We start from the raw sequence: 23,960 nt of genomic DNA, 5'->3' as shown, positions 1-23,960 counted from the left end.
CTAAAGTATAAGGTTACTGAATTAAACTGTGCTATCTCTAACTACAGAACTCTCAAATACACAACTTTAAAAAATTTAGAGTACCCAATTCATTTTTCCAATTAAGGGGCAATTTAGCGTGGCCAATCCACCTACCCAGCACTTCTTTTTGATTTGTGGGGGTGAGACCCACACAGACACCGGGAGAACGTGCAGACTCCAACCAAATGATCTATTTTTCAGTCATGGCTAAGGGATGCATATTGGCCAGGGAACTGCTCTTGCATCATGGGGCCTCGTGTGTCTGTGTGTGTGTGTGTGTGTGTGTGTGTGTGTGTGTGTGTGTGTGTGTGTGCCCTGTCTCCTTCGGAGAGAGCAGGCAGTTAAATGCCTCTGGCACCTCTGACCATGCAGCATTCCCTCAGTACTGCACTGGAGTGTCAGCCTGCATTATGTGCCTAATTCAGGGATTTCAACCCTCAACCTCCTGACTTGGAGACTCCCCGCTGAGCAATGCTTGACGTCCGCATCTAGCTTTTACATTTAACAGCTCAAAATAAAACTGGCTCCACCTTAACACAGAACCATCCAGTCCCACCTGGGCCAGCAGAGAAAGGTTGTAAACATTCCAATTCCACGCGATTTGTGATTATGTTTATCCGATCTTCTATGTTAAATTGAGGTTGATGCTAAATCAGCTTGGGAACACCAAGTAAAAAAAATATTATGATCAGCGGACTCAGTTGTGCATCCTGTTATTAGTTATGAAGATAAACTATGAATAAAGATTAGGGGGGAGGTCTTGTGCTGCAGTGGGTTAGCTCCCCAGCCTCTGAACAAGAAGCCAGTTTTTCCTTCCCTCCAACTCCTTAGCCAGGTATTTATCAGTTTTTTGCCGGGTCTGGTAACCGGTAGACATGACGACCCGGTAACCGGTAGACATGCCAATCTTGTGGGGGGACCACACCCTCCAGACCGCTTTTCTGCCGGAGTTACCCCGCTAATGGGTATAAAGTGCCCAAACCAACGCCTTCGAGTCAGAGCTGCCCTGTGCGCGACCACTCACTCCATGGCCGCCACCGGAAGTCTCTTCCAGGCACCCTTTTCAATGAGTTGAGGGTTTCTGCCTCAACTACCCTTTCGGGCAGCGAGTGTCAGGGCCGCACCCCGCTGGGTGAAAAGTGTTTCCCCATCTCTCCGCCAATCCTTCTGCCAATCTCCAGGCCCTTCACAATTTTGTACGTCTCAATCAAATCTGCCCCCAGGCTCCCCAGTTCCGAATAGAACGCCGCAGCCTGTCCGATCTTTCCTCATAGCTGCAATTTCCAGGACCTGCCGACATCCTTGTAACGATTTTGCATTTATGATATTGACCCACCGGAAATGGCAGGTAATTGGCCACAATTGAATGGCGGGTTTGGTCACCAGGGCAATGCCTTCCTTTTCCAGAGCTGTCTATCTCCTCTTGTTCTTTCCTGCTCGCTTTCTAGAGCTGTTCCCCTTTTGTTCTATAACCCCGTTTTGCGACAGCGTCTTGCATCAGGAGTGTTAGAATAATAGTTCCGCTTGTTGTGCTTTACAAATCGAATGATCAGATTTGGCTATCTAATCACCATCTTTCCATTTCAACTCATTTGTTTGTCCTCCTCTTCTTCCGACAGATGACTACATTATGAACATTATCCCAGATGCCGACTCCCCAGTGTGTCTCCTAACCCCTAACTGGGGACCGGGAATGCTAAATGATTTGGTGGCATCGTGGAATATATCCGTTCCTCCGGACCATGTGGCTGAACTGACCTTCATGAATCACTCCCTTCCCGATTGCGCACATAGGCACGTGATCATTCGCGTCAGGGAGCAATGGGAGGACCCCAAGGAATGGACTTTCGGGGAAACTGCCAGTCTGCCCGAATCGCTCGACTCCCTCACCCACACGTTCTGGCTGAACGTGACTAATTGCTACACTTCCAGTGAACAGCTCAACCTCCTGTTTCAAGTACGAGTGTCGGAATCTGAAGGTAGGAAATGGTCAACCTTGATTCTGCATCCGCCGGTGCTCGCTTAACAGTCCTCTCGTCTCTTTCAGTCGCAGGGATCCGGTTTCAGGTCCCACTGCAGGGCTGACACACGGGTGCAGTAACTGAGAGAGTGTTGCATCATTGTAGGTGGCATCTTTCAGATGAGCTGATAAACCACGACCCCCGTTTACCACCTCGGGTGGACACAAAAGGTCCTGCAGTAACCAATTCAAAGAAGAGCATGGGAGTTATCCCTGGTGCCCAGGCCAATGTTTATCCCTCCACCACCATTGCAAATACAGATTGTCTGTTGGATATCACATTGCGATTTGTGGGAGTATGCAAATTAGTTCCCTCGTTTCCTACATTGCAACAGCGAGCACACTTGAAAAATACTTAATTGGCTGTAAAGTTCTTTGAGATGTCGGAGGGTGGTGAAAAGCGCGATTATAAATGTAAGTCTTTCTTTCTTTGGTTCAACCCCGAAACCTGACTTCACGGCACCAAAACAAAATATCTCTTAGAAAGTAACTATCCCGCGCACATTCACGGGATGAGGTTCACGAGAGCGGTGGTCTTTGTGATTGAAGGCCAATGGAGCATGAGCTTCTAACTTTACAACTTTCAAAAAAATTGGTGAACTAGGTGAATTAACTCTCAAATAATCTGATCAAAGTCGTTCTTTTATTAGATCTAGTGCATTTCATACTGCCCCCCCCAACCTTAAAGTCAACATGTTGGTTACTGCAACTAATCAGTAAGCCTGGAAAAAATGACATTGTGATACTACTGTTGGGCGGCACGGTAGCACAGTGGTTAGCACTGTTGCCTCACAGTGCCAGGGTTCCAGGTTCGATTCCCGGCTTGGGTCACTGGCTGTGCGTAGTCTGCACGTTCTCCCCGTGTCTGCGTGGGTTTCCTCCGGGTGCTCCGGTTTCCTCCCACAAGTCCTGAAAGACATGCTGTGAGGTGAATTGGACATTCTGTGTACCCGAACAGGCGCCGGAGTGTGGCGACTAGGGGTTTTTCACAGTAACTTCACTGCAGTGTTAATGTAAGCCTACTTGTGACAATAATAAAGATTCTTTTATTATTCCCACAGTATTACTATGTTTTCAGTGAAATTGTTTGATCAGATGTGGTGATTGTGACCGCCATCATTGATTGCCGTAAGGACACATCTGGTTCACTAATGTTCTTTAGGAAAGGATGGCAGAGTGAGAAGGAAATCTGCCATCCTTAAGGGTCTGCCCTCCCTCCGTTCAAGGGCAATCTGGGACGGGCAACAAATGTCAGCGTGACACCCGCATCCCAGGAAAGAATGGTGACCCGCCAGCACTCGTGTGCGCTTGGGTAACACACCCTCCAACCATCCACATTCCAATTTACAAATTTAGATAAATAAATCAGTATCCATATGAAGCATTGTGTATTCGTTCATCGGAATGAACCAAACACATCACCAATGTAGTTTAACTGTCTAACTTTTTCTCCTGAAGATTCATGGTCCGTGAATGAGGCCAATGTTTGCCATACTGTAGGTAAACTCTTCCCGGCATTTTTGATTCGAAATGGAGATTAATCAAATAGTTATAGAAGACACGCATGCACAGAAAGTGGTAAAGATGCACGATTGGATTGAGGTTGAGTCGCAGGACATAATATTTGTGGTGCATCAATGTAAATACATGTAGGCTAGCTAGACACTAGAGGGAGCACCAGAGACATCACACACACTCAACCAATAGATCAGTTAGATAGGACACGACCAATGGACATTCACGATACACAGAGGTGACACGACCAAAGGAGGGCATTACACCAACCCATATATAAAGGGCACCACACACATGATCTGCCTCTTTCCAGTGGACACAGTCAGTGAGTAGAGACACAGGGTTGATTCAATATCACTCCCACCACGTGGATTGCAGCAACTGGTTAGTCAGTCTGGGTAGCTACAGTAGGATTAGCAGTAGTGTCGAACCCGAGTAATAGAAGTGTAAATAGTTTAATAAACGTGTTGAAGTTATCTCCACATCTGAACCTTCCTTTGTCAAGTGCCCCACAAGGAAGCCACTTATGCTACACCTAGAGCATAACAAATCAATATTTAGAAATGTTGAGCCAAAAAGCAAAGGAGCAGATTAAAGATGACGCAGGAAAGACGATAATACCGCCCATGACCTCCGCAGGTCCCAAGGTGTGTTCTATAAACAATGACGAACCTTTTGAGTGTAGTCACTGTTATAACGTATGTACAGTAAGAAGTCTTCCAACACCAGGTTAAAGTCCAGCAGGTTTGTTTTGAATCACTGGTTTTCGGAGCACTGCTCCTTCATCGGGTGATGACTCCTGAGGAAGGAGCTGTGCTCCGAAAGCTAGCAATTCGAAACAAACATGTTGGACTTTAACCTGGTATTGGAAGATTTCTTACAGTGCCCACCCCAGTCCAACGCCGGCATCTCAACATAATGTATATAGGAATCAAACAACATTTCAATGTAGTGCAGAATGCGCTTCCAATAGTGCTAGAAATCAGGACATGTCCACAGACTTCCCCAGGAATTTTGCACCAGTACTCCTTCAGAAAATGGTAAATCCCATTAATGCAAAAGTCACACTCTTTTTGTTGACTTTCTTTTTCCCTCGCTAATACTCCTGATTGACTATGGGCTAAGGCATGTATGTCCCCCTGCAATCCCATTGTCCTATTGTATTATATATTTTTGTGTGTCAACCTGGAGCTCCAGTTTTCACAGATAAGAAACCTAATTGCCAAACGTGATCCCAAACATCAATAAAAATCCTGAAGCTCCATGCAATAAAAATAAAAGACTTATTCAGTTGCCTTTGGGCTGAAGTCTTGGTCACTGACCTTTTATTGATTATCGGTTGTACAGCAATTTTTGAAAGAAGCTGACAACTTTTCCACAGGGTGGGTTGTTGACCAGTGAGGTCTCTGTGGCACAGTGGGTAGCATCCCTGCCTCTGTGCCAGAGGCCCTGGGTTCGAGGGCAGTTGGCTGGCGAGCCTCTGTGGATCAAACAGCTGCTAACAACACCCAAGGTTCGATCCCCATGCCAGCTGGGACCAGCCTCTTTGCCTTAACCATAATCCCTTAACCGTGATCTGCGGCCATGATGGAGGTCACAGAGCTGTGGGTCGGACCTGCAGTCGGGCAGAGCACTCGAGGAAAGTATTTGTGGTTTCTCTTGGCAATTTTCAACAATTTCTGTGCTCGCAACTGGCCCCAATAATGGTTAATCTCCCACTCCAATCAACTCCGTCAAATCGTTTAATACTCCCCAGGCACCTGGGTTTTATCGAGCAGCCAACTGATCCACGCTGTCCAACCGATATTTGCATTGAACCCTTTAATCTTCAAAACTTCCATTTGAATGTTTGTTACGACCAAATATGGAGCATAAGAAACGGGAGCAGGAGGAAGTCATTTGGCCCTTTGAGCTTGTTCCACCAATCGATAAGACCATCTCTGATGAAAATCTTTAGGTTTCAGTCCGTAAGGTGAGCTATTGCTCTCGAGACTGCGTGGTCTTCAGTGCTGGGCAGTATAGGGTATGGTGGAATGTGGAATCAAAGTAGATGTTTGGGGTTGAGATACCGATCGACTTTGAAGGACAAAACTGGTTTGAAGCCAGCGGGGCGAGGTTTGTAAGACTTTGCGACGTAGAAATGGAGATGGGAACAGTGGATTCTTCCAATGTGCGAGTTAAAGAGTGAAACTATTTACTTTTTCTTAAATAAAACAGATGTGACGGACACGATAGTTATTGCTGCTGCTGTCGCTGGCGTGCTCATTGTCCTCATCATTGCTGTGACAGTCTGCTGCATTAAACGATGGTATGTACCTTCCCTACATTTCTTCTTTCCGTACTTTTCCGCTGCTGCATCTCCTCCGCACGGAGATTCTTCACCTCGACGGTATTTTCAAGTGAGTTGAGACAGCCAGTACCCGGTTTCTTGGCAACCACCTGATCGCTGCCCGGTGATGGGTTGACAAGACAGCTGAGCTGGACAAGACCAGTTTGTGGATTGTTATATTACCATGATTGGTAATATGTTGTATTCTTTGTCCTTTCTTCCAGAATGACCCGATGTAGTGTTGACAAAGAATATACCAATCAAAAGATTGAAACAAAACTAATTTATTATTACACTACTAATTAAATGAAGTTCGAACACTCTACAAAACTACAGATAATAATTAAATAATATTAAATCTGTCTTGCAGTACTCAATATTATATTTAGTCACTAACTACACTTTGATCTAACCTTGTGCTATCTCTATCTACTCTAAGCTTCTTCATGTGCTTTCACCATGCTTCTCATTATGCTATTCCCAGAATTCCCTGAGGCTGTCTTAAATACAGAGAAGTAGAAACGCCCTCTAGTGTTTGATTTACACACAGATGTAATTATTAACCCTTCACTATCCTGACTATATACACGTCATTACATGGAGTAGGCCCAAACCAGGGTCACAAGTGTAGGATAGTCACGAGTGACTTCACATCAGGAATTCAGGAGGTGCTTCTTTACCCAGAGAGTGATAACGATGTGAAACTCACTAACACAGGGAGTGGTGGAGGAAAATCTCATTGGTGCATTTTAATGAAAAGCGAATGAGGGAGAAACGGAAGTTAGATGGAGTTAGGCTAAGAAGGATTGGGAAGATATCTGTGTGTCGCGTAAACAGCGGCATGGACTCTGTTGGGACAAATGGTCTGTTCCTGTGCTGTAAATACTTCATAGCTTTGTAATTCTGTCATCACCATGGAGCCAAACCATTTGGAGGCTTCCTGAACCACACCAACTAAACAGAATGGCTTTGAGAGAACGTCTGGACCTTGGACCTGGGACTTTCTCTTTTGACCATTAAGAGTTCAATGGCTTCAGATATTCAGTTGTCTAAACTATCTGGGGCACGCGTGGGAATGGAAAATGGCGTACAATGGCCACCGATTCCCCGTTTTGCTGGGGGCTAGCATGCCCACAGCGTAGAGCACCCGGCTCTAGCTGCCGATATGGCTGGTGGAATTGCCGGATCTGTGGCTGCGCATGAGCACAGCGTCGGCCTGCAGTTGCCGCGCCGTGCAACATGCCGGTGGCCGCTCGAGGGCCTGTCCCGCGAAATAACCCCCCCCCCCCCCACACCGGTCAGCTCGCGTGCCCCGGACCACCCCCCACAGTGCCCCCAGCCGCTGATGAAGTCCCCACTGCCCGCGGATCAGCCCTACCCCGAATGTGGCGGAGCTGGACTGAGTCCGCAGCCTCCAAGCCGAGTCCCCGACGGATGAGGCCACACGCGACCGACTCTGTCGGGAACTGGGCCGGTCGGGGGCGGAGCATCGGGGTCAGGCCTCCGGCAATGTCCTGAGGCCGTCGGTACGTGGTGCTTGGCGGGGGCGACGCATCGCAAAAGCGGTGCCACCCCCGATTTGATCGGGAACTTTGATTCTCCAGCCAATCGCCGAACGTGATTTCAGCGTCGGCAACCAGAGAATCCCGCCCCAGTCTCTCCTGTTTGAGAATCTTTGTGGTATGGTTGAGATCAGAATGATCTCAAAAACCAGGCTAAAATGTTAGTTGTTCCATAGATATTCATGGCCCTATAATTAACCCTGCTAGGGAACTTGGAATTATAAGAGAGAGAGTCATCCCTTATAACATTACAAAGCAAAATCTGCATTTTGAAATGCTGATATAGTTACAGTCTGTGTACAGGGTGGCACAGTGGTTAGCACTGTTGCTTCACAGCTCCAGGGTCCCGGGTTCGATTCCCGGCTTGGGTCACTGTCTGTGCAGAGTCTGCACGTGCTCCCCGTGTCTGCGTGGGTTTCCTCCGGGGGCTCCGGTTTCCTCCCACAAGTCCCGAAAGATGTGCTGTTAGGTGAATTGGACGTTCTGAATTCCCCCTCCGTGTACCCGAACAGGCGCCGGAGTGTGGCGACTAGGGGATTTTCACAGTATTGTCAGTGGACGAGTAACTTGGGTAAAATCCAGAGACCCAGGCAGGTGGTGAAATTTGAATTTAATTAAAAACAAATGTGGAATTAAAAGTCGAATGGTGACTGTGAAACCACTGTGGTAAAAACCCATCTGGTTCACTAACGTCCTTTAGAGAAGGAAATCTGCCGTCCTTACCCGGTCTGGCCTACATGTGACTCCAGACCCACGGCGATATGGTTGACTCTTAACTGCCCCTTCAAGGGCAATTAGGGATGGGCAATAAATGCTGGCACAGCCCACATCCCATGAATGATTTCTTTTTTTTTAATTTTAAAACCGTAAAACCGCACCCCCCATCCCCCACCCTGCAGCAGGCAAGTTGGCAGAGAAAGCTGATTCTGTCTGTGCAAATCTGATTGGCTGGCGGCTCCAGCAACCCCAGAGCCCCCAAACGCTGCCTCTGAAGATTTAAACCCCTCCCTTTCCTTCCTACCCTTAATATATTTTTATCCAAAACCGGGCTACCTGTTCCTGAACCTCACCAACCATATGGCACAGGGGGTGTATTAGCAGGGCTAATTGTTTTTATTTTAATTTTTAAAAAAAATTTACAGTACCCAAATCATTTTTTCTAATTAAGGGGTAATTTAGCGTGGCCAATCCACCTAGCCTGCACATCTTTTGGGTTGTGGGGGCGAAACCCACGCAGACACATGTGCAAACTCCACACGGACAGTGACCCAGAGCCGGGATCGAACCTGGGACCTCGGCGCCGTGAGGCAGCAGGGCTAACCCACTGGGCCATCGTGCTGCCCAGGGCTAATTGTTTGTTAACCTTGAATTATTATTTATTTATGTATGGCAGGGGTGTTATGGGGGTGAGCTCAGGGTGGGGGAGGGGGCACCCATGGGGGTGAGCTCAGGGTGGGGGAGGGGGCACCCATGTTGTAGTGCACCTCCCACCGAAAACCCAGGTAAAGCCCTGTCTGTAATTCAGCAGTCGATTGACCAGTACATCATTAATAGTCATATCTCTAGCAGCAGTGGTTCTTGTTATGCTAGGTGTGATGCAAAGGCTGAACTGTTGGTTTAATTCAACCATCTGTTTGATTGTTGGGATAATCGTTTCAATTTGGCATCTGTTGTTATTCCCTTGTCCTTCCCATTCTTCCAATGTAATTGCCCTCCAAAAATGCATGAAAAAGCCTGTTAATCGTGTCACTGATCCTGTTAATCTGCATCACCGCAAGGTCAAGTGTTGCCATGCGCCGCATCGGGTGACTCCCTTGTTTTTGGGCTCTTGGTTGACGTGTTAACCTCTCTCTGCCAACTCCTCAAACAGCAGTTGCTTCAAACCTGTATCCTGTTGTAGACTCGCGGCCTCTGAAAGCGACAGTGAACGTTGATTTACCGCTCCAGTGGCGTTTCCAATACCTGTGAGGCAGCTTTCTGTTGTGCTCCGGCAACGTCGTCTTTTCGCGTGGGATTGTCTTTTTGCCTGAGGCTGCTAATAGACGAAGGTCTATGAGAGTGTGACAGAAATATCGTTCAAATTGCCAGTTTAGTTCAAATTAATATTTCATGCGTTGGCCGATCTTTCCAAAGTCGCTGTGAGATGCAGAATATAGTTGGTTGAAAGCCTTTGCCTCGATGGTAAGATTATCCGTTTTATACTTCACAAAGGTTCGAGGAACATTGTCTAATCCTGGTTTATTGACCCTTTCAACTGCCTGGCTGACTTTGTGTCACATGTTTGTGGCGGTGGGGCGCGGGAGGTTCTAGATATTAAATTTAGTTGACGCAAAAGCAGCATTCTTGATCTGAGAGACCGACTAAAAATCTAAGTCTGCAGGTTATCCAGATTCTTTGGTGTTGGAGGCGGCACAGTATTTCAGATAGAAAATTCCAGGTTTTCCCACAATCCCTGACGGGTTTCCCGGTCCAATAGTCAGCCAGATTGTCCGGTTTGGTGTCCAGTTCAGCCGGGCTGTAGGGTCGATCTCTCTCTGGGCTGGGATGGGGGATGGCTAAGGAGGCTCCATCTGACCCAGCAGGTTGTGCTCTGTAACCATTGGGGTTTTGTATTGTGGGGGTGGGGGGTGTGAATTTGCCCTGAGAGCTGGGGAGGGGGTGTCGGGAGAAAGCACTACTCCCGCTCCTCCTGGACCACAAGCAGTGCTATAAAGACCCAGACCTTCCCTGAAGCTCTCCCCACCTCCCTTCAGCTGCCAGGTTTTCTGTAAAGCAAGGCCACTCATGGAAAAACTGGAAAGCAGGTTAAACCAGATCCAATTAATATATTTAAATTCCCACCCCATCTCCTGGGGGAGGGGTGTGTGTGGATTCACTTGCCTCGCCTGAATAAATCTCAGAAGTAGACCGGTTACGGTGGCGCAGTGGTTAGCACTGCAGCCTCACAACGCTGAGGACCCGGGTTCGATCCCGGCTCCGGGTCACTGTCCGTGTGGAGTTTGCACATTCTCCCCGTGTTTGCGTGGGTTTCGCCCCCACAACCCAAAGATGTGCAGGGTAGGTGGATTGGCCACACTAAATTGCCCCTTAATTGAAAAAAAAAAGAATTGGGTACTCTTAAATTTAAAAAAAAAAATAGGCAGGTTAAAGTCGGGGTCCAGGATTGAAATATTCCCACTTCCCAAACTATTCCTCTTTCTTTCCCCCCCAAGGCAAAACTGTAATGATATTTCTCGGAATGTTTCCTCCAATGTTGCTAGGTATTTCAATTGCAATGATGGCTGCAGCTCTTGTACAAATCCAATTGGTTACGTTTTCAATTCTTAACGTGAATGTCAAAGTGATTGGACGCTTCTCAAATATGAAGCTTTATTTTAATGTTAACTCCACACAGGAAGAGGCAAAATCGTCAGCCTGGCCTCGCCATCTACAATCCTGGGGTGAACAGCCGGATGTTGGCTCGGAGGCGAAAGTTTGCGAAGGGGAGGCAGGACAATGACTCGCACATTTACGCTGTGATCGACGAGGACCGCGTTTATGCCGATTACTTCAATAAATCGGGAATGCTGTCCATTCCGGAAGTGGACGTGTATCGATCTTTCGACGGCCCAATGGGAAACGAGCCACCTGCTCTCCCCCCTCCCCGCAGCGCCACGTCCAAGGATGGCAGTCCACGGGCGGATCCCATGGTGGTCAATGACCTGTACACATTTTCGATAAGGAAGGAAAATGCGGAGAAGAGCAATGGAGAGATGGCTACTTTCCTTGGGAATGGTGATAAAAGTTCCAGTTCGTAGCAAAGCTGTCTGATTTTACAAATTGTGTGTGCATACCAACTACTGTATACTAACAAATTCATTCCATATTTAGTGGGCTGTGCCTCCCTGGTTTTAACCCTCTGAATGTAGCAACGTTTTGGGGCATTTTTGTTTTGACATAATATTTTGCACCCTGCAACTTTTGTTTCTCCCTGTGTTTGGCGTCCAGTTCCACAATCACTGACAACCAGTCAGAAGTTCAGCCTCCTTTTATTGTTTCCATGGTTCATTCTTCCACATTCCAGACCGATGATCATCTTCTTTAATTTGGAGATAAAGAGAGAACCCGTAAAGTCCATCTCCTTTCATACCTCCCCACACCATGCCTATCTTTGGTCACAAACACTGCCCGTCAGCTCAGGTGGAAGAGTAGCGCTGCATTCCAGAGTGTAGCAGTTTCCCCTCCTGTTCCACTCTCCTTATTATCCAAGAAGAAAAATCCAGCCGAACACCACGTTCCAGAAATAATCCCAGCGATACCGCAGTCCTGGATGAGCCACTAAGCCTGGCACTGTGGTCATGCTGTCCATGTAGTTCATTAAATGCCTATCCTCGCCTTGCCCCATGCTTGCAGAGTGGTCCTCCTCAAGTTGTCTACAACCAGTTTCCCCCTCTCCCTCTCTCTCTCTCTCCCTCTCTCTCACGCACACACACCAAGAGCGATGCCCATGTTCTTTGTGATCTATAGTTTATTACTAGTTCTCAGCTGGTCCCAGTTCCCATGGGGATTGGTTGGCAACTGATTCGATATAGTGGGCTTGAAAGCAGAAAAGTTTTCCACAGATAGCGGAGTTGTAAAAGAAGCAGGTTCGCATAAAACTGACTACTTTTTAACTTCTTTTTGGATTTTTTTTTTAAATTGTTCCAGAAGTTACCTGTGCTTGTTTGAAAGCTTTTACCAAATTAGTTGGACTTCTTTCACCTAAGGTGACTTGTGTTTTGTGGAGCGCGTTGAATGCACTTGAAATTGCTGTTTTTGTGTTTCAGGTTATCGTGTGCCTGTAGTCATGTACTTGTAGGCGCTGCTAAATGGAAAGTTACTATTGTGTTATTGATTTCTGTATTTTGTTACGTTGGGTGCCCAGTATCACACTCTGTTTCCCAAGTACTAGTTTGGGTGGATCTATATTAATGACAACTCGCCAAGCGCGTGTGGGCATGTACGTTAAGGCCCAGTTCTTGGCACAGAATGTCTGTACAAGAGTTGCAATTTGTGACAAGACTCCCCTTGTGACAAACGTCCCGAATGGTAAACCAAACAGGGAGACGCTTCTGGCCCTGAGCTCGGGACAGGGCAGGAGCGCTTAACGCAATTGAAACACCATGCTCTGCTATCATAGTGAAACTATGTCTCTGGTGAAATTTAGCAAAGCGGGAATTTCAAATGAGTGCCATATAAGCATTGAGACACTTTTAAACAGACGGTGTAACTTTGGCCTGTTTGCTTTGCACTGTGCCCTCTAGGTACAGCTATCGTTCCACAACCCTGGATCTTCCAGCGACTGTTTGAACTGTTTTCGTGAGGCACTGCTTGCTGCCTCCCCAAGATCCATTCACTGCAGCCAGCTAAATCCCCACTTTAATCAAACAGGTGTAAATAGATTGTGAAATAAGTAGACGGGTTGTGGATTTAAGTGAACTTGGGGGCGATATGTAATTTATTTATGGTACAAAGCACTTGTTTTAAGGCTGAATGTGTAAATATGCTTGATTTGATGAGTCGGCGAATTGCCAAATGTGACTCACTACGGTCGTGTTTTTGTATTACAAGTCTGAAATCGCAAATGTTTGAAATTTCAAATTGCAGTTGTTGTTTGAAACATTTTAATAAAGATTTTTTTTATTCATGGTGCAGTTGTTTCTTAATCGCTTTGGTTTCTCTCGAGGTCCGAAACTTTGCCATGTCCCCTGGGAGATCTACATGTCCCGTGCACCATGTGGGGAGGCTGAAGAGCGAGTCTGCTCACGACTCGAGTTGCGTTTATGACAAGAACTTTCTCAAGGCCTCGACATGCCTCCTACGTGTGTTTTGCAACCATTGAGCAATGAAGTTGTTTTCTCCTTCTCTTCCCGCATCCCTAAGGGGCACAAGGCAGACTTTCATCTGTTCCCATAGCGAGGTTTCTTTTCCTGGAACCTGTCGCCAGTCCGTCATCAGGGGCTTCTAGCTTGAGGGGGCTGTGGTGAATGTATGCTTACTGATAATTCACCAGTGCACTGTATTATGTTATGTTATGTTATTAACCTATGGGCCATTGTGTGGTTTCACCCACAGGGGATATGTTGGGGCATGTATGGGCTCTGCCCATGACTCCTCCCCTTTAGGGGACGTATAAGAGCTGCTGACCTGCGGGGCCGCCTTCAGTGTTGTACCGGTCGCAGGCAGGCACAGTTCTTCGCTGATTAAAACCACGGTTTACTTCTCCACGTGTCTTCGAGTGAATTGATGGTCACTCCACATTGAGCACGGCCGACCAGGAGTCTCTCCCACCCTTCCCGCCATCCATCGGCGTGCTTGGGAGGATCTGCAGGTCGACACACTCGACCTGTTTGGCCGCGTTATGAACCATCAAATCCTGGAGTGGGACTTGATCCCGGAGCTGCTGGCTGAGTGGCGGAGACGCTAACCCACTGCGTCACAAGACCTCCTTAAGAGCGATTTAAGGATGGGCAATAAATGCTGGCCGAGCCAGCAATGCCCACATCCCATGAATGAGTAAATAACATGGGGCTGGATTCTTCAGTCCCCCTGCTGCATGTTTCTCAGTGGTGAGATGCAGCGTGCCGTTGCCGACGGTGGGATTCTTTCTTCCCGCCACTGGGAATTCTCACCCCCACCACGCCGGAAAACCCGCGGGCAGGGGTGGGCTCGGGCCAGCACCGGCGAACCCTGCCACCGGCGAGCAGCTGGAGAGTTCCGTCCATAATCTACTTCTTGAGGCGTTGCTTGAAGAATACGTTTGGCCAGGACGCTGGGCGGGAATCCTTGGGCTCCTCCTCGCGTAGTGCCACACGAGAGGGCAGTCAGCTTAATGTATCATCCAGAAAACAGCACCTCTGACATTGTAGCACCCCCTCACCCCTGCACAGTGGTGTGAGCCCAGATTGCACGCACCAGTCATTAGAGTTCTGATTCTGAGGGAAACCAAGATATCGGCAATGTGGAGCGAATTCTGTATTTAGAAATTGGAACAGAAATAAGTCTCTGTTGAAGATACTCATTGATGCACGATCAATGACCACTAAAGCGAGGTTGTAGTCCAACTGACGGCTTCAATAAGCTAGATGTTTCCCCCAGCAGCTCGGGTACAGAAGGAAGGCTGCTGGGGCGGCACGGGCTCTTATACCCCGCCTAGCAGGGCGGAGATACCATACATCTTAACCAATAGAAAGCATACAGTTTCCACCAATGGTGCTCCAGCCTATCAGGTACCGTAATACCTCTACGACCAAACTCATCTTCCCAGCACTCGGTGGGGGCCGGGGCCGGAGTATCTGGAATGGGAAGCGCATCAGAACGCACATGTCATTCAGAACTCCAAAAAGATTCAACAAATCCCCATTGTAATCTGGCTTGTGACTCGGGTCCACCTGTTGTCTGTTCTGTTTGTATGTCTTAAACATGGGCCTAAAGTGGGGACTGGCCACTGAGTCAGCATTAGAATACTGTGAATTGGGAAGTTCGTGAACTCAATGAGTCACTTGGACTTTCCAGTTACTCTGGATAGGCAGCTCCATTGTTTTAAAACCACTTTTCTTACACTGGCCAATTTCCAAGTTACAGGATAAGCTGTTCAGAAGCAAAAAGGACCATTTGCTCCATGGAAATCGAGCCCAGGTAAGAGCTCCATGCTCGGAGTTGCGGCTCACGGTCACGAGCGGAGGTGATGCTGGAAGAGCTAAAGTCTCGATGGGCACCGGCTACTTACAGGTGAAGGGAGGATCCTTTGGAAAGAGAACTTGTGTTTCCTTTTAAAGCCTCTCATGAGATTTGTGAATCTCAAAACGGGATTAAATGGGAGTCTCGCAAAAAACATCGAAATCTGGATCTCTCCCTCACTGGCCATGATCTAGATCAGTAAATGTCGGGGTCACGGCCTGCGGGCAGGTGGTCGGGTGGGTCGCGGAGCCATCCATCGCGGCGTTCCCCATCGCAGGAATTAATGCGCAACGCCCGCAGCAGACGGCTTTTAAAAATGCCGGCTGCGCCCGGCTTTCAAAAGGACGCGCAGGACAAAGCAGTGCTGGGGTGGGCTCCAGAACCTCTGATGAACAACCCATACAGAAATGTAACATTGAATGACGAAACAAGTGAGATCAGAGATTTAAAGGAAAGGGAAAATGGTGGCTCCCGAAGGTTGGCCGGTTGGTAAAAATGGGTCCCCGGAAAAAAAGTTTGAAAAGCACTGATCTAGATCAGCTTACTTAACTGAGCAATTCGGGGCAGCACCGTGGCACAGTGGTTAGCCCTGCAGCCTCACGGCGCCAATCCCAGCTCTGGGTCGCTGTCTGTGTGGAGTTTGCACATTCTTCCCGTCTTTGCGTGGGTTTCGCCCCCACAACCCAAAGATATGCAGGGTAGGTGGATTGGCCACGCTAAATTGCCCCTTAATTGAAAAAATGAATTGGGTACTCTGCTTATTTTTAAAATAAATGTAATTAGGCTCCTGAAACTATGTGATCATGGGATTCTCGCAGTGCCCAGGGTCTGTGTCTGGGACAACTCGGCAGGGTACCGTTTGGTACTGGTCTCCATGTGGATGATGTCATAATGGCATTGGGGGAGAGGGGGAAATCTCCCAGGCCTTTGGACACCCCTGGTGGTTGGGGACAAGGCAGGGTGGCACCCTAACATTCCCACTGGCACCTTGGTGCTGCCAGCCTGGCACCCAGCCACACTGCATATTACAAGGCCTTCCCGACCCCCGCCTTCAAACCTTAAGGTATAGCCATATGATTTTCTTCAATGAACAGAGAGTACCCAATTAATTTTTTTCAATTAAGGGGCAGTTTAGCGTGGCCAATCCACCTGCCCTACACATCTTTGGGTTGTGGGGGCGAGACCCACGCAGACACGGGGAGAATGTGCAAACTCCACACGGACAGTGACCCGGAGCCGGGATCGAACCTGCGACCTCGGTGAGGCAACAATGCTAACCACTGCAGCACCGTGCTGCCCAGGTATAGTAATACGTTAATGTAACCTGTCCCTTTTAGACCAGAAAGTCTGGGGACTTCCGGTTGCGGCTATGCGGAGCTAAGTCGCACGTTCGGCAGCTCCCGCTAAAAACGGCTTTTGGGCTCCTTTTAGGGCCCGTAACGGCGCTTGTTCGACGTTTCCCGGTGTGGGAAGGGGACAGCAACATTCCCCCGAGAGTGTATGGATTGGAGCAGGAGTGGGGCGATTTAAAAAGTGGCATTGAAGCAAAGAAAGGTGCGAGGGAGGAGGACCAAGATGGCGGCGGGCGGAGACCAGGCAGCGTGGAGGCAGTGGGCGCAAGAGCAGCAGGAGCTTCTCCAGCGCTGTTTTAAGGAAATGAAAGCAGAGCTGCTGGAGCCGATGAAGGCTTCAATCGATAAGCTGCTGGAGACCCAGACGGCCCAGGGGCGGCGATCCGGGAGGTCCGGCAGAAGGTCTCGGTGAACGAGGATGAGATCCTGGGCCTGGCGGTGAAGGTGGAGGCGTATGAGGCGCTCCACAAGAAATGGCAGGTGACGTTCGAGGAGATGGAGAACCGGTCGAGGCGGAAAAACCTGTGGATCCTTAGGTCTCCCGGAGGGGCTGGAGGGGCCGGACGTGGAGGGCTACGTGGTCACCATGCTGAATTCGCTGATGGGAGCGGGGGCCTTTCAGGGGCCCTTGGAGCTGGAGGGGGCCCACCGAGTGCTGGCGAGGAGGCCCAAGCCCAGCGAGCCGCCGCGGGCGGTGCTGGTGCGGTTCCACCGGTTTGCTGATCGAGAGTGTTTGTTAAGGTGGGCCAAGAAGGAGCGGAGCAGCAGGTGGGAAAACGCGGAGGTCCGGATCTACCAGGATTGGAGCGCGGAGGTGGTGAAGAAGAGGGCCGGTTACAACCGGGCGAAGGCAGTGCTGCACAGGAAGAGGGTGAAGTTCGGTTTGCTGCATCCGGTCTCTGGGTCACCTATAAGGATCGACACCATTATTTTGAGTTCCCAGAGGAGGCGTGGGCCTTTGTTCAGGCCGAAAAACTGGACTCAGACTAAGGGTCGGGGATGAGGGGTCGCCGCGGTTTGGGGATTGTTGGGTTGTGTTTCGAGGGGGGTTCTTTGTTTTTTGGGGGTTGATTGGGCATTGTTTTGATTAGGTCCGCCGGGCGGGCTCGTGGGGGGGGGGGGGGGGGGGGGGCGGGCGGGTAGGTAAACTGCTTGGGGGGTTGATGGTCGGTAGGGGAGATGGGGCCCCACGGAGCAGGGGGGGTGGGGAGAGGCCTGGAGTCGGGGGTAGTGGGACCGGGCCTGGAAAAGGAGCTGCGCCAGGGGAGGCGGGGCCGGGTGAGTGGAAAGCGCCGGCTTTTTCCCGCGTTTAGGGCTGAAGGGGCGGGGCCGGAGCTGGGAGCGCGGGCTTTTCTCCAGTGCTGGGAGTGGAATGGATGAGAGCCTGCTGGTGGACAAGGGGCGGGAGGTGAAGTTTCACACTGGGGGGGGGGGTCGGTGGAGTGGCCGGGGTCAGCAGGAATCAGCTGTCTTATGGGAGTGCAATGGGGGGGAGCAATGCAGCTGGGGGGGGGACCTAGCTGGCGGCGGCGGGCGGGGCGGGGGGGGCCGGGTTGCTGCTGGAATGGCCAAGGGGGAGCTGGAGTTGGTAGAGGAGGTCGGGGTGGAGGTCTGCGGATGTGGGGAACGGGCCATGCAGAGGGCGCAGGCACGTGGCTGGCCTAGGAAGGGCTATGGCTAGTCGGCGGGGGAGAGTAGCCCCCTGATCCGGCTGATAACCTGGAATGTAAGGGGACTGAATGGGTCGGTCAAGCGGGCCCGGGTGTTCGCGCACCTGAAGGGGCTGAAGGCGGATGTGGCCATGCTTCAGGAGACGCATCTGAGGGTGGCGGATCAGGTAAGGTTGAGAAAGGGGTAGGTAGGGCAGGTGTTTCACTCGGGTTTGGATGCAAAAAATCGGGAGGTGGCGATCTTGGTGGGGAAGAGAGTGTCGTTCGAGGCGTCGAGCATTGTGGCAGACAATGGCGGTAGGTATGTGATGGGAAATGGTAAGCTGCAGGGGGAGCGGATGGTGTTGCCCCGAATTGGGACGATGCGGGGTTCATGCGGCGTATGCTGGGCCGGATTCCGGACCTGGAGACAGGGGGCCTGATAATGGGGGGGGATTTCAACACGGTGCTAGATCCGACATTGGATCGCTCTAGGTCTAGGTCGGGCAGGAGGCCGCTGGTGGCCAAGGTGCTGAGGGGGTTCATGGACCAGATGGGAGAGGTGGATCCATGGAGGTTTGCGAGGCCGAGGGCCAGGGAATTTTCATTCTTCTCCCATGTTCACAAGGCCTATTCCCGGATTGACTTCTTTGTCATGAGCAGGGCGCTGATTCCGAGGGTGGAGGATACGGAGTACTCGGCGATAGCCATTTCTGATCATGTATAGAGAGGTACCTGGAGGCCAATGACAATGGGGAGGTGCAAGTAGGGGTGGTCTGGGAGGCGCTGAAGGCTGTGGTCAGAGGAGAGCTGATCTCCATTAGGGCACACAAGGAGAGGAGGGAGAGAAGAGAGAGGGAGAGGTTGGTGGGGGAGATGGTGAGGATGGATAGGAACTACGCCGAGGCCCCGGAGGAGGGATTGCTTAGGGAGCGGCGTAGCCTTCAGGCTGAGTTCAATTTGTTGACCACCAGGAAGGCGAAGGCGCAGTGGAGGAAGGCGCAGAGCGCGGTATATGAATACGGAGAAAAGGCGAGTTGGATGCTGGCGCACCAGCTTCGGAAGCGAGAGGCAACTAGGGCGATTGGGGGAGTTAGGGATGGAGGAGGGAACACGGTGCGAAGTGCGGTGGGTATCAATGGGGTCTTCAGGGACTTCTACGAGGAACTGTACCGGTCTGAGCCCCCACTGGAAGAGGGAGGGATGGGTCGCTTCCTGGAACGACTGAGGTTTCCGAGGGTGGAGGAGGGGCAGGTGGCGGGGTTGGAGGCGCCGGTTGGGTTGGAGGAGTTGGTCAAAGGGATAGGGAACATGCAGGCGGGGAAGGCACCAGGGCCGGATGGGTTCCTGGTTGAATTCTACAAGAAGTATGCGGACCTGCTGGGCCCGCTGTTGGTAAGGACCTTCAACGAGTCAAGGGAAGGGGGGGCTCTGCCCCTGACGATGTCTAGAGCGCTGATTTCCCTGATCCTGAAGCGGGACAAGGATCCACTACAGTGTGGGTCATATTGGCCGATCTCACTCTTAAATGTAGATGCAAAGTTGCTGGCAAAGATTTTGGCCATGAGGATAGAGGACTGTGTGCCGCAGGTCATACACGAGGATCAGACGGGGTTCATGAAAGGGAAGCAGTTGAATACTAATGTACGGAGGCTCTTGAATGTTATAATGATGCCGGCGATGGAAGGGGAGGCGGAGGTAGTGGCGGCGATGGATGCGGAGAAGGCCTTTGATAAGGTGGAGTGGGGTACCTGTGGGAGTTGTTGAAAAGGTTTGGGTTTGGGGAGGGGTTCGTCAGGTGGGTGAGGCTGCTGTATGAGGCCCCGGTGGCGAGTGTGGCCACGAACCGAAGGAGGTCAGAGTATTTCCGGCTACACCGGGGGACGAGGCAGGGGTGTCCCCTGTCCCCCCTGCTCTTTGCGCTGGCGATTGAACCCCTGGCCATGGCGTTGAAAGAGTCGAGGAACTGGAGGGGGCTGGTGCGGGGTGGGGAGGAGCATCGGGTGTCGCTCTATGCAGATGATTTGCTGCTATACGTGGCGGACCCGGTGGTGGGAATGCCGGAGGTGATGAGGATCCTTAGGGAGTTTGGAGATTTCTCCGGGTACAAGCTTAATATGGGGAAGAGCGAGTTGTTCGTAGTGCACCCGGGGGACCAGGAGAGGGTGATTGGTGAGCTCCCGCTAAAAAGGGCGGAGAGGAGTTTCAGGTACCTGGGGGTCCAGGTGGCTAGGAGCTGGGGGGCCCGACATAAGCTTAACTTCACGAGGCTGGTGGAGCAGATGGAGGAGGGGTTTAATAAGAGGTAGGACGAGATGCCACTCTCCCTGGCGGGTAGAGTGCAGTCAGTTAAAATGATGGTGCTCCTGAGATTTTTGTTCCTGTTCCAATGCCTCCCCATCCTGATCCCTAAGGCCTTCTTCAGGCGGGTTAACAGGAGCGTTATGGGGTTTTGTTTGGGTGCAGAAGACCCCGAGGGTAAGAAGGGTGTACCTGGAGCGGTGCAGGGATGGGGGGGGGGGGGTTGGTTCGTTTTTCTGGAGGGGGTGTGTATCTTTGCCTTTGTGTTGATGAAGGCTGTTAATTTATTATTTATGTATGGGGGGGGGGGGGGGGGGGTTCTTTTCTTTCTGTATTCTGTTGTTAATATTTTGTGAAAATTTGAATAAAAATAAAAAAAAAAAAAGACCAGAAAGCCTAACTCGCCAAGACTTACAATTCTGAGTTGCTAACTGCGACCCTTTCTAAAGCTCTTCTTTTAGAGGCGCATCTGCAAACGTTGGAAATCTGAAGTACAAACAGAAAAATGCTGGAAATACTCCGTAGGTCAAGCGGTCCCTGTGGACAGAGAAACGGAGTTAATATTTCAGGTTTGTGCCCCATTGTCAGGACTGCTGGTGAAAGGTCACCGCCCTGAAATGATGTGGAATCATCGTTTGTTTCTGGCTGGCCATTCAATAATAGCGAGTTTTTCTCGAGGGTGGGGGGGGGGGTGTAATTTACATTTCTGAATTTTGTGTCCTCTGCAAACGATGAAAATGTGAATTTGGACCGAGAACAGAGGAAAAAACACTTGTGGTAAAAGTTACCGGGGGTAATTCCCATGTGTGCAGGGGGTGAAAATGTCCGTGGATGGGGGGGGGTTGTGGTAGACCTTCAAGCTCACTTGGAGATCAGGGCACTCTTTCAAAATGGCGGCCTGATCGCTGAGGAGCCGGTCTCACCAGTGAGTCCGGCTCCCCACTGCTGAAAACATTTCTGTGGGCTAGACCGGGAAGAAACACCCCAAAGATCAAAAAAATGACTTAGTGTGGGTGAATACCGGCGTGGATTGCACCCAAAAAGCCAGCAGGAAACCTGCCAAACCCACCCTAAAGGACACTTAGGGCGCGATTCTCTGGCTGTGTTGTGGTCAAGTCAGAGAATGCTGGGAGAGGCTTACAGTGAGCCTCTGACAGGGTACGCACCTCCCGGGATTCTCCGAAGTCCTGCGAGACGTCGGAGTTGGAACGGGCGGGACCGAAAGACACTTGCGGAAGTAGTACGACCTATCTGCCCAGGGTCCACCGGCCACCCTCGATTCTCTGGCCTCCCCAGGGAGACTGCAACCGGGCGATGACCAGTGCTGGTCCACCCAAACGTGGACCAGGCACAACAGCACCCGTGGGGTCACCCAGGCCATCGGAGACCCCAGTGTGGTCAGGTTAGGCTCCCTGGCCCTATCCCTGGAGGGTGCACCTTGGTACTGCCCAGCTGGCACCTTGGCACTGCCAATGTGTCCGGATGGCACTGTCAAGCTGGCAGGAGCACTGGATAAAAGCAAATTACTGCGGATGCTGGAATCTGAAACAAAAGAGAAAATGCTGGAAAATCTCAGCAGGTCTGGCAGCATCTGTAGGGAGAGAAAAGAGCGAACGTTTCGAGTCCGATGACTCTTTATCAAAGCTAACAGTGAATGTGGGGAATATTTATACTATGGAGTGAGAATGAAAGATGAGTCATAGCCACAGAAACTCAGGGAAAACAGGGTGCTGATGGCCACAGAAACCAAGGGAACAGAGTGCGAATGGCAGCCCCCAGAGAGAACAAAAGGTGTGAGAGGCCAAACAGCAGAGAAACTGATGCGACCATCAATTCACACGAAACCAGGAGTAGAAGTAAATTGCGGCTTTAATCAACTAGAACAGTGCCTGCCTGCGACTGATCTGTTAGTGGGAGCCGCCTACAGGGCGACTGCTCTTTACACCTCCCCTCAAGGGGCGGAGCCCACACAGGCCCCAACATGCTACATCATAGGTAATATCTTACAATGGTCCATAGGTGGAGCCCACGTGGGCAACAGTGTAATACAGATATGCACATGGTGAATTGTTACAGCAATACATTCACCACAGAAACTAACATCAGAGGGTGAACTGTGACAGATGGAGATGTGGGGGTAGGGGAAGGGGAAGAAAAGGGGAGAAGGGGTAAGGAAAGGTGGATAAGATTGGGGGGGGAGTTTAAATATATATTAAGAAAGACGAGAAGGACAAGAAAGAAAGAAATGGTAAGAGACAGTTGAAATGAAATGGGATGCAAACAAATGGGTCTAGGTGGGGTAGAGCTAATCATCTGAAGTTGTTGAATTCAATGTTGAGATCGGAAGGCGAAACATTAGCTCTTTTCTCTCCCTACAGATGCTGCCAGGCCTGCTGAGATTTCCCAGCATTTTCTCAAGCGCTTTATGCTGGTGGGAATCCTGGTTTTAACAGCTTAAATTCCAGGGGAGGCTGTACATGTGCTGGGGGTCCCTCAGCTTCGGTTTCTTGCCAATCTGTGCCAAAGAGCCCTGGGAATGAACGATTAGGGATCTGTCTATCTGCTTGTAGCTGCTCCTACCAGGAGATCTGCTCTCATGATGTGCCACGCTCGTCTGTCTTGAGCCATCCTCACACACCCACCTTAGCCTGTCTGCAAATGTGCTGCGACGCCCATCGTCCAACTACACCTAGGCTAACCCCACTTTCTGCTGCCCTCCACTTCTTATCCTCCAGGAGAGATTTCAGGAGCTTTTCTGCTCTGATTATTTGGCCGGAATACTGACATTCTCTTTCCTGGATGTGAGTTTTTAGAATTCCCTTTGCTCCTGCAATTTGTTCCTTTGTCCCGGGGGGGATAAAAACAGGAAATAGTCGCCGGATCTGGAAGCCTTTAGTGAGGGAGAAACAGAGATAGCGTTACAGGTCGTCGATCTTTCTTCTGAACTGACAAAGGTTTGAGATGATGGACTTTAATGAAGTCAAACTTGTAACCTGGCTCTTTCACGTTTGCGAGGAGCAACATACATTCGTGAACAGGGACTCATTCTCTGCAAACTAAAGGCATATGTCCAAACCTTGTGCCTTTTCTGAATTACCCAGGAGCCTGAGGAGCCCATAGCTCGCCGCCGTTTTCTCTATGGCAACACCTCGGTCAATCAGAGTCAACTTGCCAACCAATCAGCATCCTATCCTCCCGTAGTATAAATTGTTGTGATCATTTGAAATTTGGCATTCTTGCCAAGTCTTATCCTGATGAGTGCAAGATGAAAAGCTTCGACAACATGTCTGTCCTTTCAGCAGTAATCACGTTCACGACCAAGCGACGGTTTAAAACTAAAATAGCGTGGTTATTGATGCTCGATCAATAACTCCTGAGACGAGATTGGAGGCAATTGAAGGCTTTATTGCACTAGATGTTTCCCCCAGCAGCGCAGGTACAGAATGCAGCTGCTGGGGAGACACGGGCTCTTATACTCCGCCTTACTGGGTGGAACCAGCAGGCAGGCTTCAC

General features: G+C 50.2%; 1 protein-coding gene across 1 annotated transcript in view; it reads left to right on the top strand.

Annotated features, from left to right (window-relative positions):
- LOC140425596 (CUB domain-containing protein 1-like) overlaps positions 1-13,117 on the top strand; it is a 111,427-nt gene extending 98,310 nt beyond the window's left edge. Inside the window, exons 7-9 of the mRNA XM_072510076.1 lie at positions 1,641-2,000; positions 5,774-5,864; positions 10,842-13,117. Coding sequence (XP_072366177.1) covers positions 1,641-2,000; positions 5,774-5,864; positions 10,842-11,244 — 854 coding nt within the window. The 3' untranslated portion in view covers positions 11,245-13,117. The remainder of the gene's footprint in view (positions 1-1,640; positions 2,001-5,773; positions 5,865-10,841) is intronic.
- Positions 13,118-23,960: the final 10,843 nt, after the last annotated feature.

The sequence above is a fragment of the Scyliorhinus torazame genome, chromosome 6, assembly GCF_047496885.1.
Source record: "Scyliorhinus torazame isolate Kashiwa2021f chromosome 6, sScyTor2.1, whole genome shotgun sequence".
Taxonomy (NCBI): Eukaryota; Metazoa; Chordata; class Chondrichthyes; order Carcharhiniformes; family Scyliorhinidae; genus Scyliorhinus; species Scyliorhinus torazame.
The sequence above is the reverse complement of the archived record's forward strand: the minus strand, read 5'-3'. Positions and strand labels throughout refer to the sequence as shown.